The 18606-nt window shown below is 45.6% G+C and overlaps 1 protein-coding gene across 2 annotated transcripts in view; it reads right to left on the bottom strand.

The window, feature by feature from the left end:
- The window catches only part of CREG1 (cellular repressor of E1A stimulated genes 1), a 224592-nt gene that overhangs the window by 198501 nt on the left and 7485 nt on the right, over positions 1-18606 (bottom strand). The window contains exons 3-4 of one of the 2 annotated variants that reach the window (XM_058540148.1): positions 13469-13653; positions 8917-10220 (exon numbers count right to left, since the gene is read on the bottom strand). In XM_058540148.1, coding sequence (XP_058396131.1) covers positions 10217-10220; positions 13469-13653 — 189 coding nt within the window. In that variant the 3' untranslated portion in view covers positions 8917-10216. Of the gene's footprint in view, positions 1-8916; positions 10221-13464; positions 13654-18606 lie in introns of those variants that run through there. The other variant, XM_058540149.1, reaches the window with a different exon arrangement.

Below are 18606 nucleotides of genomic sequence, written 5' to 3'. Positions count from 1 at the left end.
AGTGACACAACAAGGTTGAATCTCAAAATCATTTTACCGAGTGAAAGAAGCCAGGCAAAGAATACATATTGAATGATTGCATTTATATAAAATTTTAGCACTGTGACAAAAGGCTTAGTTCCTTTATACATAAAGAGCATCTAAACATTATTCAATTACAACAAATACTTTTCGAGTGACTACCATGTGCCAAGCACTGTATTATATGCTGAAGATAAAACTAGAGTAAAACAAAGAATCCTCACCTACACAAAATTTTCAGGCTGCTGGAAGTCTAAAAACACATTAGAAAAATGATCAGAGGACTTGAATAGAAAATTCTTGGAAAAGGAAGTAATTAATGGCTTTTGAATGAAAGGTAAATCAAAATTAAAACTACAACAGATACACTTTTTTACCTATCATATTGGTATCAACTCTTCTGCTGGGCTCCATCCTCTCTAGCCTCCCAAGGACATTGTTCCAGAAATGTTCTCTTCTCTCTCCTGCATATCAATTTTTTCTTCTAAATTGGATCATTCTTATCAGCATGCAAGCATGTTCTTTCTCCCATCTTTAAAAAACCCTAAAATATTTTAAAGGCATTTGCACATTGGAGCTTGCCATGTCCCCTGCTGCTTTGGGAACCCAGCCTCCATGTGAAGAAGCCTGGATTAGCCTGCTGGAGTACGTGGTGGCTTAGCTGACAGCCAGCACTAACTTCTAGATAAGTGAGGAAGGCCATCTTAGACCACCCATCCCCAGCTGAGCCACCAGAGGACTACAGCCACGTGAATGATCCCAGGTGAGGCCAGACCAAGCGCTGCCTAACTGAGCCCATAGGGATTCTTTCTTCTGCTTGTTCTATTCTGTTCTTGATGTTTTCTATTGCACTTTTCATTCATTGTATTCTTCAGCTCCAGAATTTCTGTTTGTTTTTTATTTCCATCTCTTTGTTAAACTTCTCATTATGTTCATGTATTGTTTTCCCAATTTCATTGAACTGTCTTTCTGTGTTTTCTTGTAGCTCAGTGAGCTTCCTTCAAATAGCTATTTTAAATTCTTTATCAGGCAAATCACAAATCTGCATGTCTTTGGGATCAGTTACTGGAAGATTGTTGTGATCCTTTGGTGGTGTTATGTTTCCTTGATTTTTCATGTTCCTTGCAGTTTTGCACTCCTGTCTTCACAGGAACTGCTTTTGGGAGAGAAATATCTTCTGTCGGCCCTGCTAGGGATTCTGAGGCTTTCTCAAACCTTCTGTGGATATGCCTGTTCCATGCTCCTTGCTCCCTCTTGCGGGAGAATTCATAAACTTGTATGCTTTCTCTCAATCTTGTAACACACCAGGCCGAGTGCTGATAGTCTCCCTTTTGCTTTCCCAAGGGTGGCACTAAAGCGGAAGTCTCCGGTCTCTCCCTGGCCTGCAGATTCAGTCAGCTTTCTGTGCGTGCTCACTAGCCATCAGCAACGCTCACTCTCACCGCCACCCTCAGGAGCACACACAGGCAGCCAGGTGCGTAGGTGAGGTGTACAGAGTGCTGGGGTGCCTGTGGGCCAGTTGGGGGGATCTGCAGGCAAGGCTTCCTCAGCAGCTCATGGGCTGGCTTCTTGATGCCGTCCACAACGCAGTTAGTAGGGTCCACATTCCTTTAATGCCCTCTAGGGTCCCGTCTGCCACTCTCTTCCTGCCTCCCGGCCATGTAGCTCATGATTCAGTACTCCAGATGGAACAAGAGAGAGATGAGCCTCTTCAGCAGCATCCCACACAGCTGGGGAAGCCAGCTGACCACCCCAGGTGGCCACCCACCTGCCCCCATAGGGGAAATCTCAGGGTTCAGACGATCTCTCTTAGCCCTAAGCTGGGCCGCCTGGGGGGAGGAATGGTGCAAAGAAATCCAGGCTGCTCCCATTACTCACTCTAACGCATCCAAATGCGTATTTTTTTTGTTCCAACAGAGTGCTGGGACTTCTCCTCAGGAATCTGGACTTTCTCAAAGGCTCTCTCATCTGTGGGTGATTGTCTGAGACAGTCTTTTCCAGGGGCTCCCAGACTATGGCTGAGAGGGGCTGGAGCTGGTGCATGGGCCACTGTAGAGTCCACAGCCAGGACCGAGGTCTGTTTGCCTATTACCCAACGCACAGGTGAGCAAGACTCCTCCTGGGCCCCTTGACATGTGGTGCTGGATCCCACAACTCCCACAAAGGCATTTTGACCACGGGTGGGTGCCAAACTGTTGTTGCTGAGGGCAGGACATGAACAGGGACGTCTTGTTCAGCCATGTTGCTGACATCACTCCATCAATTTTGCTTTGAAGAACCAACCATCCTCCCTTGGTTAGTCTTGATGAGGCTGTCAGGTAAAGCCTATTAGCTGCTTTCTCCTGGAATTTAAATCTTGAAAGAGTGAAACAAGACATGGAAACACCCCCTGTTCACTTCTTCTTGGATCCATCCCAGCAGCTGCTGATGTTCTGTGGCTCTATGAACACTGTGCCAGTAAATTTCCTTTTGCTTAAATTACCCAGGGTTGGTTTCTGTTACTTGCAACCAAAGGTTCCTAACCTATACACTGGGCTTTTTGGAGGTTGTCTTAGCTTTTTATTGCTGCATAACAGATTATCACCAACTTAGCGGCTTAAAACAACACAGGTTTATTATCTCACAGTAATGTAGGTCAGAAGTCCAGGCACAGCGTGACTGGCTTCTCTGCTCAGGGTCTCATGAGGCTGAAACCGAGCTGTCAGCTGGGGCTGCAGTTCTCATCTGAGGCTCAGGGGCCTCTTCCAAGGCCACTGGTTGTTGACAAAATTTCTCTCCTTACAAATATAGGACTGAGGTGCCTGTTTTCCTCTAACTATTGGCTAGAGACTGCACTCAGATCCTAGACAACACTGTTCACAACATTGGGATGTTTGGTTTCTCCCAGACCAATCAGAGCACGTCTCTCTGACTTCTTCTGCAATGAGCTTGGGAAAATTCTGCTTTTAAAGGGCTCGCCTGATTAGATCAGGCCAACCCAGGATAACTTAATCACAGGAGTGATGTCTCATCATATTCACAGGTCTTTCCCATAATCAAGGAGATTATACAGGGCATATACACCAAAGTGTGGCTATCTCAGAGGCCATCTTAAAATCCTGTCTCCCACAAAAGTGCTATTGAAAAAGATGCTCCTTCCATCTTCTTCTGTGAGGTTCAGATATGCCTGGTACCCATCTTCTTCACCAGACGGAGGAAGCTTGCCTGGGAATGAAGCCAACCCAGAGGAGAGCAGAGCAAAGGATATATAAAGACAGGTAGAACACCCACTGCATCCATTGAGAACCTGGATCATGCCATACCTGAAGGCCTGCCAACATGTTTTTCCATTTAAGCCAGTAACTTTTTTCTTAAGCGATTTGACTTTGATTCTGTATCTTGCAACTGAAATGGCCTTGAAAATTACAGATGATGAAAATGCATGGCCATTGAAGACATGCTTGCAAATATCACAATTTTGCCTAGGTCCACTTTACCTAATAGGCCCTCCCCTCAAAAGATTATTTGTCCTTAAGAAAATTAAGTCACAAAATTTTGTTTCTTTAATGAGACATTAAGAGAGGAAAGCATGCCTAATGTCCAAACACATGAGAAAAAAATAAATGAAAAGACTGCACAAAGATGTAAAAGATAAAAAAAGGTGGCAAAAATACGCTGGGGTGTGGATAAAATTAGAGAGATATTATCGAGGGCTGAGATGAATTATAACCTACTAAATATTGCTATTGATAGCCAAAGGCCTTCCCCTGGAGAAAGAATCTTTTCTGCTTTAATGGGGCTGCCTTACATTGTGTGTCACTTTCACATGTGTTGTCATATTTTATCTTCACAGTGACTCAGTAGGGTAGTCAATATCGGTGTACAGTTTCCATTTTGTAGTTAAGGAAACAGATTCAGAAAAATTAAGTAATTTGCCCAAGGTCACAAAGCTGGTAAGCGGCCAAGTCAGGACTAGAACTCAGGTCTTCCAGATGCTCACCCACAGTGCTGGACGAACAGCAGATTCAGGGCAGTCAGACCCAGGTTCAAATTCCAGCCCTACCATTTACTAGCTGGCTGGCTGTTTGTGAATATGTTAATAAATGTTTGAAACTCTTTGTTCCAAATTAGCAATGTCCTCCTCATTGGCTTGTTGGAGGAATGAATAAAATGGCATATGTTACGTGCCTGGTGTAGATGGTGTTGGGAAGAGTTTGTTCCCTTTCATGTCATTCAGGGGCGGTGACCGTCGCCTGGGGAAAGGACTCCAGAGGGTTGTTAATGTTTGGGGGTAGAGGCTGTATGCAAAATCTTCCTAGGAATGATGGGAGTCCAGAATGGGGGGGGCGATCCCAGTCTCTGTGGAGAGAGTGGGAGATGGAGAGGAGCCAATGACAGGATGGAGTGGACAAGTCCTCTGGCGGGGAGGGGAGGCCCCATGTCCCAGAGCAGACACTGTGTACTTCCTCTCTTTGATCCTGGCAGTTCTCGAGCACCAGGTCAGAACTTAATGCATCTGCTTGGTGTTCGCTATGAACACCTGGTTCCAGTTCCTGAGCTGGTGGATGTGATGAGTTTAGCCTCAAAAGTCTTATCAAGTCCACTCCTGGGCATCTGAGCAAACACAAAATCACCTTCTGAAATGAGTAAGCTTCAAACGTGAGATGCCAGGGCATCCGAGAGCCCAGTTTGCATCTACACGCTAAGCCGTGGATATTCTTAATAAGTTTCTCCTCTCTGCCATGCCTTATGGTCTTCACATCAGTGTGTGTCATGGAGACCTGCTGCTGCAGGAATGCATAGACCTAGGATCTGCTCCCAGCTTTGTCTTGAACTTGCTGTGTGACGTTGACCAAATCACTTTCCCTCTCTGGGCCTCAGTGTCCTCAGCTATAATATGAAGGGGCTGAATTTTTAGGTGGAATTTTTATTACTTGAGACTGAAAAATAGGCTGAGAAATAGGGATACTGTGGGTTCCTCCATCAAAAAAGCAGCTCTTGGAGAGCTGCCCAGTCCCCTGAGACCTGGCACAGTGCCTTGTGCATACTTGAAGCTCAGTAAATACTTGTTAGATAAAAAGTAGTTGCCTTCATTTGTATTTGTAACTGAAGCATGAAAAAAAGTACCTCTCTTCTCTTTCTCTTAAAAAAGATGCAAGGGCTGAGCTAGATGACGCTCCCCCCCCCCCCCGCCCCCCAGTTGTCTTCTAGCTAGACGTTATATTTAAGTACAATTATTCCTGCCTCTCCTTTGCCCCCTTCCCTGCCAGCTGTTAACTCCCCCGGGTGAGGCACGGGTCATGTGTGTGCCGCCTCCTGGCCACGTCCTAGGCGCTGGCATTCCGCAGCCCCTTGCACGCCAGCCACGCGCACCCAGGGCGCAGGCGCAGTGACGGCCGTGTCCAGGCTTCCAAGCCAGCGTCTGGCTGGGTTTGCAGGGCTCTTCCCGGTCTGATGGCGCAGGAGGGGCTCTGACTTCGTGCAGATCGCCTTTTTGTCATTTGCACAGGAGAAGGACCGAGTGAGCTTGCATGGGGTGTAGGCAGCTGGCGGGCTCGGAAGTCCTCTCTGAGTCCAGTCTGGCCCTAGGGGACCCCCAAACAGGCCTGCTTTCCCTTCCCCAGGAACAAGCCTAAAGGGGGCCCAGCCGTGGGGACAAGTGGGTCCCCGCATTAGACCTTTCCAGTCCCCTAGAACGGTCACCAGCTTACGGGGGAGGAAGGGTGGTTATAGGGACAAAGAGGGGCCCCGAATTCCAGCGGTGCAGCTGGTCTGGCCCCAGGATGGAGGATTCGACAGCACTGTCCGCTCTGGGCAGACCTTCCATCCGCAGTGCAATGCAGCTCCACAGGGACCTCTAGCGGCTGTCGCGTCAAACTACAGTTTCTCGGGCTCTCCCCGCTGCCGGCCCGGTGGGCCTGGCCTCTCCCCGGGTTTCACCCCGGGACCAGAGGTTCCCGCCTCTGCTTTGCTCCCGCGTGGCGCACACCTGGCACACGGTGGAGACCAGTGACTGACACACGACAGACGAGACCTCCCTGGGCGTCGTTACCTAGAAAATGGTTGGTTCTTCGCTCCTCCACAGCCTGGCCATCCATGTAACCCGTGGCCTCGGGCTATCCCACACCTCGATGGAGACTAAATAATGCTACTCACCGCCGCGGATCCTGGGGGACTTACAGAGGGGACCCTCTTGCAGAGCATTTGCCGAGGGTCACAGGCTAAGTGGTTGAGCTGGGATGTGAACACGGCCTCTGGCTGCAGAGCACAAGCTTTCCCATACTTCACATTGCTTGCCCCAAAAGATGTCAGTGTGTGCCCAGGGAAGCCTGTGGTTTTCTAACACGTGGCGTTTGCCATTCTCTACTATACACCTTTAATACAAGGGGCAAGACATTTCATCAAAGGACCTGTGCGTCACCAGCAGCTGAGGGGTCACTGGATTCTTGCAGAGTTAGATTTAAGGACCAACTATGACATGCAGCTGTGTGAAGTCCCCAAGCTAACATCTGGGGACTCCAACCTCCTCCCTGAAACAAGGAAAATAATGTGTCCCACCTACTTCTTGGGCTTGTTCCAAGGATTAGATAAAATGCTGTGTATGAGCATATTTTATAAAATTAAGTCCTATAACAATCATAACTTTTATTTTTAAGAAAACTCAACCTATAGGTTACCAACTGATATTTGAGGCAAAGGAAAGAAAAGCAACTAGTATTTACTGAGTTGTTTAATGTCCGATGTTACCAGTAACCTAAGAGTTGCCTATTAAAATAACACAATACCATTTTTACCCATCAAATCCAGTGCCCTGGGTGAGCACTTCCATACACTGCTGGCAGGACTGCTAATTGATATAAATTCTTAAGAGCAATTTGTAACATGTACCAACAGCTTTTGGCTTGGGAATTCCACTGCTGGGAGTCTCTCTAAGGAAGTAAACAGAGTTGTAGAGAATACTTTATGCATAAAGGTATTCCTTTCCTAAAAGGTAAAAATGAGAAGCAACTTAAATGTTCAAACGCTGAGGAAAGTATAACAGCCTTTAGCTTCTGCCTGTCCCGTGTCCCTTCAGCTAACTTCTCCTTTCCTCTTAGGAGAGCCCCTCCCAGTCCCTATGGTTCTAACTGGTGCCAAGCTGGACCTCCCACTGCAAGGAAGGACACAGGACCCAGGCTCGGCCAACGAGGGCACCCCATCCCCAGACACAGTCATTATTCAGGACTGGCTCTCCTGGCTGGGAACGATGCTTCCTCTCTGCTCGAAGACTGCCAGCTGCAATCAGAGAGTGGCACCAGAAGATGAAGACCGAGTTCTGCAGGAATGTTTTAAGGTCAATGAACTCCTCTTTTTGCTGAAACTACTTTGACTAGGGTTTCTGTCACTAGTAACCGAGTCCTCATACAGGCCATGATTTGGTAGCCAAGGCAGATGGATCTGATGAACTATCGTGCAGCCACTCTAAGCCATCCTTACGAGTGGTTTCTAGTAACATCATAAGCTTATGATTAAGTGCAAGAACCGTGATACACAATCAATATACAGCATGATCTTGATTATGTTTAAACATTTCATGAAAGCAAAGATTGGAAGAAAACACATCAAAATATTAGCAGCCAGGCTGGCTGGTGAGATTATGAATTTCTAAACTTTTTTTATTTTCCACACAAATATATGTGTCTTACAGTAAATACTAAGGAAAAAAGTAAGAAAAAAGATTGAAGTTTTATTGGTTGATTTATACCTCTCTTAATTCCAAAAAGGACTTGTTATAATTGTCTTTTCAGATGAAAATTTATAGAGCATCTGGTTCTGAAGTGACAGTTTGGAATTTCCCTAAAAAATATTGAACTACCAGACTTACACGAAGTAGACCATTATTTTCTTCAGTGTTAAAACTGAAAACACACCCCATTATAGGAAAGTAGTCTCCTCTTTAATTACTTTGTGATCTTCAGTGACTATTACTAAGAAGGGAAACACGACATTAACCACCTCAGGTCAGAATCTTGATGCACAGATCCAAGGCCAAGACAGTGTCCGCCAAATGCAGCCATCTGGGCTGTAGCTTCTGGCTCCTCAGCCATTCCCTTTCTACTTTTATTTTTCTCTCCTCTTGACCAGGACCTGCCTTGCTCTCTGAGCCAAAGCCAGTCTCGTCTGAGACACTCATCCCCTACCTGGTTGTGGCCAGGGCTCTGCCCCTCTTCTGCAGGAGGTGGGGTGCCGGGGGACCCGAGGCACACGGCATGGGGGGAGCGAGTGATAAATCCACGAAAGCCTGTCAGCAGCAGCGTGAGACCCCTGCGGGGCTGCCTCTAGCCCAGTGTCATCTTGAGACTATCCACCCCCAACCCGGTCCCTGGTGTCCTTCTTAGGGGCTTGATCCCCTTAGCTGTACAAGAAACCGGTGTCTGCACAAAAAGTAGTCTACAGCGCCCCTGGTGGTCAGTCAGAACATGATCGGGACATACTCCACACACCGAATTATAACAGAACCTGCAGGGCCTGCTGTGACTAACTGGCTGACTTTCCTCTGTGATGGCTGAATCTTACCTGACTATAGATGTTTTTATAGGGCACCAAATGATGGAAAGAAAACTCACAAAAAATGAGTAAGAGAAGAAAACCAGATAGACGCGCTCCACCTAACGCTATCGCGAGGTCCCTTGGCACCTGAGGCCCTGGGGCAAGGCCCTTGACATAGGCTGCATTCTGGCCATCTCCAAAATTTGGGGACACAGTGAGCTGTTTACCAATGGGAAAGAGTCGAGTTCTTCATTTCAAGCTTTGGAACAGCCCACGGTTGACTTAAGAGCACACTAAAATAACACAAAAGGGTTTTGACAGTAGACAAGGGACCAAAGCATAATAAATATTAAATACATCTACATTTAAGAAAATAAATCCAACACATTTCATTAAAATAATGCTTTTAATTACTGATGCTTTGAATAACAAACCTATTTTACCAAGTTTGACATAAATCATCTTTCTTAAACAGAAGCTGTTTGCTGGATTCCAGATAAGTTCATAAGCATAATGATCATAATTCATATTCAACCTCCTTTCTCTTAGCCATTTAAGGGTTCAGCAGCTCAATTCCTGACACACCCCTTTACGAGGAATCTGGTCTTCTGAAATCATGCATATGGGTAATAAAACTGAATAGTTTCTTCTCTTCTGAAGAAATGATTTTTTTTAAAAAAATGTCATGTTCTTCCCTCTGATGACCTGATTTAGGTCACCTGATTTAACCATTTAGGGACTCAGAGCAGTTGAGGAAGCCTGGGGTCACAGCTGGGAGCAGCATTATTAAGGCAGCTATGGAGAAGGCTGGGGAGGGGGAATTTGGCCCTGGCTGAAGGGATCCATGTCCAGTTAACTCTCTCATAACAGAACACCGGAACAACTTACACACAGAACTCCCTTCTTCCTTCTTTTCCTTTTGCAATCCCATTTTGGGGCAATATAATAATAATAATAACGTGTATGTGTATAAGTGTATGTTTTGAGTGGAGGAAAAGAATTATACAGTGTCCTCTTAGCTGGGGAAATCAAATTCAAGAAAAGTTTTATGAAGTTTTTTTGCTGTAGGTAATTATCACCTTAGATTTGAAAAGAAAAAAAAATAAAAGTTCTTTGTAAGAAATAGTTTTGCCCTATGTTGGACCAACGATACCCAGGACTGTCAGACACAAATGGACCATGAGCAGGAAGCTCCATTTGTGTTTCACGTCTTGGCAAGATTTATTCGGGCAACCGGAACAGGAGCCAAGCCCTTTGCACAGGCTCAGGCGCAGCTGGGGGAGAGCGACACCCTCTCCCAGCACAGCGGCTTCCAGGAATGGAACACACAGTCGAGCACCTTCAAATGCCATGGGCAATCTACCCTGGGACCTGCTCCTCTTCAAGGAGCATCGTTGGGAAACTATTCAGAATTGATGGAACAAAATTTCTTTGATTATAATAAAAGACATGTCTCTATGAAAATGGCTTCAAAATATGAAAAAAATAATATCTAGCAACCACATCTTCCAAGAAATCCAGTGACAGTGCAACTTATTCTGCAAATAAGCAAGCAAACAAGCCAGGCTGTGAAAGACAAGTGGCTGATCTTCCAGGATCTTCCCAGACAGAAACATTCAGCCCTTCAAGTCTGTATGAGCCATCCTAAGCAACTTCACACACGCGGTTAAATTCTCCACATTCTGCTTCACCTAGAGAACAGAAGAGGAGGATGAAGAATTATTTCATTAAACTGAGTTGACGAATCTTAAAAGTAAATTCTTTCTGGGGAAAGACTAGAGAAACTTCTGCTCTAAAAGTTTAAGATTTTGAGTCAATTTCAGCCACTTTAGTGTACTGAAGAATCACCCAAGTTTGTTAAAATGCTGATTCCTGAGTTCTGGTATCAACAGGTTTAGGGTTGGGCCTAGGAATCTGCATTTTAGCCAACATCCCTCCTCCCCGAGTATAATGCTAACACACTTTAGTGGAGGCTGCTGGACACAGCCTTAATCAGCAGCCAAGGCTGTGGCTGCTGTGGTCATCTCATTCAGGAACATCTCAAGATTTAGAAGACAAAAACCACCAAGACCAGGAGGGGTCCTGAGCATTAGGGCAAAAGAGCAGTAATGAGGCAGTGCCTGATGATACTGAGTCCAGCTGGGGAGGTGACCTTGACCCCGGCTACCAGGAATCCATCTCCAGGTACAGGAGACTGCGCAAGCTTGTCATCTGTGACCTCTCACTCCTTTTGTCTCTGCTAGGGAACACGTGGGCACAGCAGAGGAGAGGAGGCCTGGTGTGAACATTCTGCTGCTCCGACTCCACAGTGATAGGAGGCAACTGCTCATACTTATAAGAACTGCTTACTCGAGGATGTCAGCAAATACTCCATAGAAACATTAAACATGCCACTCCATACGCAAATATGTTTGTGGGGTCTTGACCCAACAGTCCAATGAGGCAAACCATATTCAGCTAGGCCCCGTATTAGCCCTACCAAGCAGCACTTGTGTTGAAGCTTTCTCAAGACTCCATCTGAATGAAACCAATTTCAGATGCAGATGGCTTTATGGTATTTGGAGAAATAACATCTTCCAAACTGATCTGGGCAAGCTGGGCAAGGTGGCTGCCATTTGGGGAAGCCCCAGAATACTTGTGAGGCCCTTGGGAGTGTTCCCCAATAATGTGCAGGCCCTGGGCCCTTACAGATATGATTGTTACCCTCCCCAGGCTATTACACAGTTCTAGTGGCAAACCAGTGGGTGAGATGGTGGGGAGCCCACTGCTGGCCTCTGAAACAGACAGTTAATAGTCACAGGCACCTCTTCAGAAAGGTCGGCTTGAAGGCACTGCCCATTCCTAGGATTCTGGTGTCCTGCCTCAGAAGGGGTCACACACTGGTCTAGTCTTCAGTCCTCCTCTCAAAAGGACAGGAGAAAATGCTCCCTCTTATCTCTGAGCTGCAGAAAAGGCTCACTCGTCTGTGTAATCAAGTCAAATTTATCTATTTTACTCACTTATTCAGCATGGAGACTTATGGGAAAACACGTTTTTATTTTGTTATTAAAGCAAGCATCGCTCTCGGGCATGTTATTTATACAGAGATAACTATACTTCAGAGATTGTCACATCCTGTGAAAGTAAACTTTAACCTTCAAAAGCAGGCCTCTCATCTTACTAGCTGTCCTCCTTGGTAATCTGTTGCCCGGTCATAATGTTGTAATTGCTACCTTTACATTCCTATAGAATAAGATGGCTCAGTCCGGAAGAGAACCACCTGCCCGTGCCTCTTCTCCTGCATGCACGGCAGCAAAATGAGTGCCACGACTGCTGGAGTCTTTATTCAAATAGAAGTTGAGAATCTTTGTCTCCAACTATCAGCCTGACAAGTAGCCAGTGTTGACTAAACACCTGCTCTGTGCCATGCACTTAAGTAGGCTGTGTTTAGGATTAAAAAATAAAAATAAAAGCCAAGCTTTGCTGTGAAGGAATTTACAATCATGGTGGGCAGTCAATAGTTCAACATGGAACTGTTCTGCAATAGAATGAGACAGAATAAATAAATGCTAAGAATGTAAGCCCCCAAAGGAGCTACAGCCTACAAGTCCAGCTTAGCATCATCGCCCTAAACTCCACAAGCCGCAGTCAGTCATGACAAGTGGAAAGTGTGCTATGAAGGACACTCCTCCATCAGTGGTTACCAGAGAGGGAACCAGGAGGGCAGCGGATCATCATGGTAACAAGCCGGGTGAGGGGCCGAAGTTAGAATGCTGGGGTTTGGATCCTAGCACCACCCCGCACTGGCTGCGAGACTTGAGGCAAGTTTCTCACTTTTCTGTACATCAGCTCTCCACCTCACAGATGAGGAAAGCCATCCCCTCACTGAGAGGGCTTTGGTGAGAATTCAAGGAGTTAATAAATATGTGTAAAGCAACCAGGGTAGCAGCCAGCCAGCAACAGACGCCCAACCCACTAGCACCTGCTGTTAGTGTCTTATCACCTCCGGCTTGGCCTGGAGGTCAGACAGGCCAGAGTCACCTGTGTCACCGGGAAAAGCACCAGTCCCCTGTAGTGCTGCGTTTGAACCCTGACCTTCTCACAAAGCATCTGATGACACCCTTCTTCCCTGGCCTTCTCCTTCCTCCTCTCCCATGGCCCCTCTGGTGTCAACTGCCCCCTCCATGTGTCCACTTCTGGCAGGATATACCATGCAGCCCGCAAGCACTCACAGGACTGGGGGCTGAAGGGGACAGGACCACATGCTCAGACTCAGCTGTGGGTCATTCGCAGTCCAGAAGCACCCAAGCCTGATTCTCATGGGAAAATGCCACCACAGGACAGAACTGGGCTCCGTCCAGGGCCCCAGAAGCACAGCCTTAAAATGGGGTCTCAATCTGGTGTGCAAGCCTGCAGACCGAGCTCAGGGGGTCTGTGATGGAAAAAAACTTGGATGGAAAAAAATGTTCTCATTTTCATTAAGTTCTAACTGAAATTTATCACTTCCTTCAATGATGAATGTAGGCAATACACCACAGTGGTGACGGCGCTCTGTGACTATCACCAACAGAAATACAGAAATCGCAGATACTTTCACATCATGTTAGTCGTTGCAGATCTCTTAGAATGCTGTTTTTGGTCCTCACTACTCTGAAAGTACAGTACAGTTAGAGACTCACCACTAGATCTGATTAATGTGTGCATTAAAAAGCCAACATATTACTATACCACACATTAAAAAAATATTTTTATAAATACATTTCAATATAGCTGGTTTCCTTTGTAATCCTATGTATTTTATGCATTTAAAAAATATTATTCTGAGGGTGGTCATCGGCTTTACCAGCCTGCCAAAGGGGTCCATGGTACATGCAATGGTTAAGACCCCCCTTGCTTAAGAAGGTTGAGGACCACTGAAGGGCTGCACTATTAGAAAGGTGGAAGATGTATAAATACTTACTGAAACGTGACATTGTAATATTCTTCAGGTGTCACTATTTTTGGTCCACCAAAGTAGTCCACGACCCAGATATTGGTTATATTCAACTTAGCGAAGAACCAATTATGGCTGGAAGGCCAGGTTTTCATCTCAGGGTGTCGAATGAATAATGAACGCTTTGCAAAGTCCACTTCTGTTTCATTCACCTAAAGGACATAAGTATGATAAACATTCTCACAGCGGTGACGTTGTTTTCTCATCTGTTAAGAATTTGTGATTCTAGCATTCTACAAATCCTAGAGTTTATGTAGTTATAAATCCTGATTTTTAAAAATTTTTCTTTTTTTTTCTTTTCTTTTTTTGCTTATTGCGGTAACATAGGTTTATAACAAAAATTTTTATTCCTTAAAAAATTGAGATATAATTGACATATAACATTGTATTAGTTTCAGGTGCACAACATAATGATTTGATATATTTATACGTTATGAAATGATTACCACAATAGGTTTAGTTAACACCCATCACCACATAAAGTTACAAATTCTTTTTGACTTTTTTTCTCTTGTGATAAAAACTTTTCAGATCTACTATAAATCCTAATCTTAAACTTAAGGAATCAAGAGAAAATAAAGGAAGCTTGAAGAAATGCAGAGAACAATGACTATGTCAAATGTTGGTGTTAACAGATATAACAAAATGGGAAACCATCAGGAGTACCAATTTTGATTGTTACACAGTAATTTTGAGCTACCAGAGTAACTGGCAAGAGGGACTATAATAAATGTTACTGGTGCTTATGCCATGTGACACTGGCACACTTATCCCATAACCAGTACATGTTCAACACGTAGATGCATGCACACAAAGGATAAGAGCCTAGAAGAAGCACCATAGATCTCAGGAGCACGTCCCCCTTCCCCTTTTCTCCTGCCATGAAGGACACGCAGCTATAGGGATGTGTCCACATAGACTTTCCAGACCATAAATAAAACTTGTCTGAGTATTCATGATTGACAAGGTCAAAAAGCAAATCTGCTGGCTCGGCAATCACATCCGTGCTCATGACACTGTGCCCTCTGCCCTGCCCACGGTGTTATTTAACCTCTTCCCTCCAGCACTCACCCCAAACTGTCTATATGAATTTCCAGTATTTAGTAACTGACACTGCCCTTTTAGTCTACTTAGGACGCTCTCGGCTCTAAGCCACTGTTAAAATATGGAGACAAGGAACCCACACACGGGAACACATCGTACAGTGTAAAACATGGTCGGGAGCAGTGAGCTCTGGCTGAGCAGACGGTCCTTATACAGGCGCGTAATGGCTGTTACATCTGTTTGGCTTCAAAAAATAGTTCATTTTCGGGAGTGACATCAGCATTGTGGCGGAGTGAGCTTCCCCCTTGGAACTCTCCCCCTCTAAGACAAAAAGGACATTCATATTCCAACAGAAGCTATTCACACAACACAGGGGACATCTGAGGCACCCAGGCAGCCATACACCCAAGAATGAAGGTGCTGGAATCCCCAGAGGAAGTGGAAGGAGGTAAGAGGAGCTCCTTTCCTTCCCCGAGGACTGCGACCCAGAGACTGAGACCACGCGGCTCTCAGAGGAGGGGGAGGGGCGGCTCACGGCATGAAAACCTGTGCTCTCCAAGACCCCTCACAGCCCGAGGGGATCCCCCCAGGGAGGGAGCGGAACGGTTGCCAGGGTAGTTTAAACCAGCTAGCCCCTCAGGAGAGCAGAGAGCGACAGCCAGGTGAGAAACCTCTCGGATCGGGGAGGAGAAAGTAAGCGCCCCTCCCCCACCTGGCCCGCCCAACTGGCGCTTCAGCTCAGCCCCGTCGCCTGAGGCAGCAGCCCCCAGGCGCCTGGGCCCGACCAGCAGCAGGGCAAGCCTGTGTCCCTGCACCAGAGGCAGCGGCAGCTCAGGCCCCACCATGCCACAGCCCCAGCTGCTCTGGCTGGACTAAGCCACGGCCCCAGCTCCTTCAGCTGGACCATGCCCAGCCCCCAACTCCTTTGGCTTGACTGCCCCCTGCCACCCCTGGCTCCAGCGGCTTTGCCTTGGCCAGTGCTCAGACTCCAGCTGACTTGGCGCCAGCAACTTCAGCCCAGCGCACTCCAGTTCCAGCTTCTTTGGCCCAGAGGCACTTTAGCTCCTCCTTCTTTGGCCCAGCGCACTCCAGCTCCTCCTTCTTCGGCCCAGTGCACTCCAGTTCCAGCTTCTTTGGCCCAGCTGCGCTCCAGCTCCTCCTTCTTCGGTTCAGCGCACTCCAGTTCCAGCTTCTTTGACCCAGCTGCGCTCCAGCTCTTCTTTCTTTGGCTCAGCACACTCCAGTTCCAGCTTCTTTGGCCCAGCTGCGTTCCAGCTCCTCCTTCTTCGGCTCAGCACACTCCAGTTCCAGCTTCTTTGGCCCAGCTGCGCTCCAGCTCCTCCTTCTTCGGCCCAGCACACTCCAGTTCCAGCTTCTTTGGCCCAGTGCACTCCAGTTCCAGCTTCTTTGGCCCAGCGGCGCTCTAGTTCTTCCTTCGTCAGCCCAGCGCACTCCAGTTTCAGCTTCTTCGGCCCAGTGCACTCCAGCCCCTGCTGCTTTGGCCCAGTGGCACTTCAGCTGCAGCTGCTTCAACCCACTCGCACCTGAGCCCCAGCTGCTTCGGCCTAGCTGCGCTCCAGTCTCAGCTGTTCCCATGCTCCAGTTCCAGCTGTTCCCACACTTCCCCCCCAGCAGCCTCCACTCATCCACACCTCAGATCAGCCAGGGGCTGATGAGAGTGCCTGCAGATTGATGCAGGCCAGAATACACAGCCCTTGACCTCTACCCCGCGGCAGCAAGAGGAAACTGCGACCATATATTTTCACTATGAGGAAAAGTAAGCCAACACCGACAGGCACCATGCAAAAATATATTAAATCTCCAGACCGAAAGGAAAATGACAAGCACCCAGAAGTCAACCCAGAAAGCACAGAAATGTATAACTTTAATGACAGAGAATTCAAAATAGACATCATAAAAAAGCTTAATGAAATACAAGAAAACACAGACAATTCAATGAAATCAAGAGTTTCTTCACAAAAGAGACTGAAACTGTAAAAAACAACCAATGAGAAATCTTGGAGATGAAAAACACAATAGAGGAGATAAAGACAAATCTGAAAGCCTTAAACATCAGAGCTGACAATATGGAGGACAGAATTAGCAATATTGAGGACAGCAATGCAGAAAAGCTCCAGATGGAGGAGGAAAGAGAACTAAGACTAAAAAGAAATGAAGAAACTCTCTGAGAAATATCCCACTCAATTAAGAAATGCAACATAAGAATTATAGGTATTCCAGAGGGAGAAGAGAGAGAAAAAGGAGCAGAGAACTTGTTCAAAGAAATAATATCTGAGAACTTCCCAAACCTGGGGAAGGAGCTGGAAATACCTGTGAATGAAATAAATAGATCTCCTAAATATATCAACACGAAAAGACCCTCTCCAAGGCATACAGCAGTAAAGCTGGCAAAAGTCAATGACAAAGGAAAAACATTAAGGGCAGCTAGACAAAAAAAAAAGTAACATACAAAGGATTTCCTATCAGGCTCTCAGCCAATTTCTCTACAGAAACTTTACAGGCTAGGAGAGAGTGAAACGATATATTCAAAATTCTGAAGGACAAGAACTTTCAGCCAAGAATACTCTATCCAGCAAAAATATCCTTCAGATACAATGGAGAAATAATAACTATCCCAGATAAACAAAAGCTAAGGGAGTTCATTGCCACAAGACCCGCATTACAAGAAGTGCTCAAGAAGGCCCTCATCCCTGAGTGAAAAAGAGAAAGCGGATTCAAAGGTTTGAACAAGGAAGAAAATAGGTCAACAAAACCAGAAAAATTGCAGTCCTCTATCAAAATAGATTAGCAAACACTTAAATATAAAACCAAAGATCAAGGGAAGGTAAGCACCAAGCATAAATATAACTTCATCATCTTAAACACAAACTCACAACACAAGAAGGAATAAGATGTGACAACAGTAACTTAGAAGGGGAAGAGGAAAGGGATCAAATCGACTTAGTCTAAGGGAATAAGAGGCCATCAAAAAACGGACTATCACATCCACGAGATTTTTTATACAAACCTCATGGTAACCACTAACCAAATAATCAGAACAGAATCACACATGATAAAGAAAGAGAAAACTAAGAGAACCCCCATACAGAACTACCAAACTAAATTGGTAGTCCAAAACACACGGGATGAGAAACAAAAGAAATGCAAAAGAACCGGAAAAAGAGCAATAAAATAACAACAATAAGCTCCCATATATCAATCATTACCCTAAATGTAAATGGACTGAACTCTCCAATCAAAAGACACAGAGTGGTGGGATGGATTAAAAAACAAGACTCAACAATATGCTGCCTCCAGGAAACTCATCTCAGCTCTAAAGACAAACACAGGCTCAGAGTGAAAGGATAGAAGACAATACTCCAAGCTAATGGCAAACAAAAGAAAGCAGGTGTTGCCATACTTATATCAGACAACGTTGACTTCAAGATAAAACAGGTAATGAGAGACAAAGAGGGGCAATATATAATGATAAAAGGGACACTCCACCAAGAAGACATATCACTTTTAAATATATATGCACTCAATTCAGGAGCACCAAGGTACATAAAGCAACTATTAACAAACCTAAAAGGAGATATTAACAACAACATAATAGTAGTAGGGGATCTTAACACCCCACTCTCATCAATGGACAGATCATCCGGACAGAAAATAAATAAGGAAATAAGGGACCTAAATGAAAAACTAGATGTGATGGACTTAACAGACATACACAGAGCACTCCATCCAAACACAGCAGGTTACACATCCTTTTCAAGCGCGCATGGAACATTCTCAAGAACAGACCATATGTTGGGAAACAGGGCATGCTTATATAAATTTAAGAAGATTGAAATCATAACAAGCATCTTTTCAGACCATAATGCCATGAAGTTAGAAATCAACTACAAGGAAAAAACTGGTAAAGTGACAAAGCTGTGGAGACTCAACAACATGCTACTAAACAACCAATGGATCACTGATGAAATTAAAGGAGAAATCAAAGCAAGTGGAGACAAGTGAAAATGAAAATACACTGTACTAACTCATATGGGATGCAG

This window comes from Diceros bicornis, chromosome 4, assembly GCF_020826845.1.
Source record: "Diceros bicornis minor isolate mBicDic1 chromosome 4, mDicBic1.mat.cur, whole genome shotgun sequence".
Classification (NCBI taxonomy): Eukaryota; Metazoa; Chordata; class Mammalia; order Perissodactyla; family Rhinocerotidae; genus Diceros; species Diceros bicornis.
The sequence above is the reverse complement of the archived record's forward strand: the minus strand, read 5'-3'. Positions and strand labels throughout refer to the sequence as shown.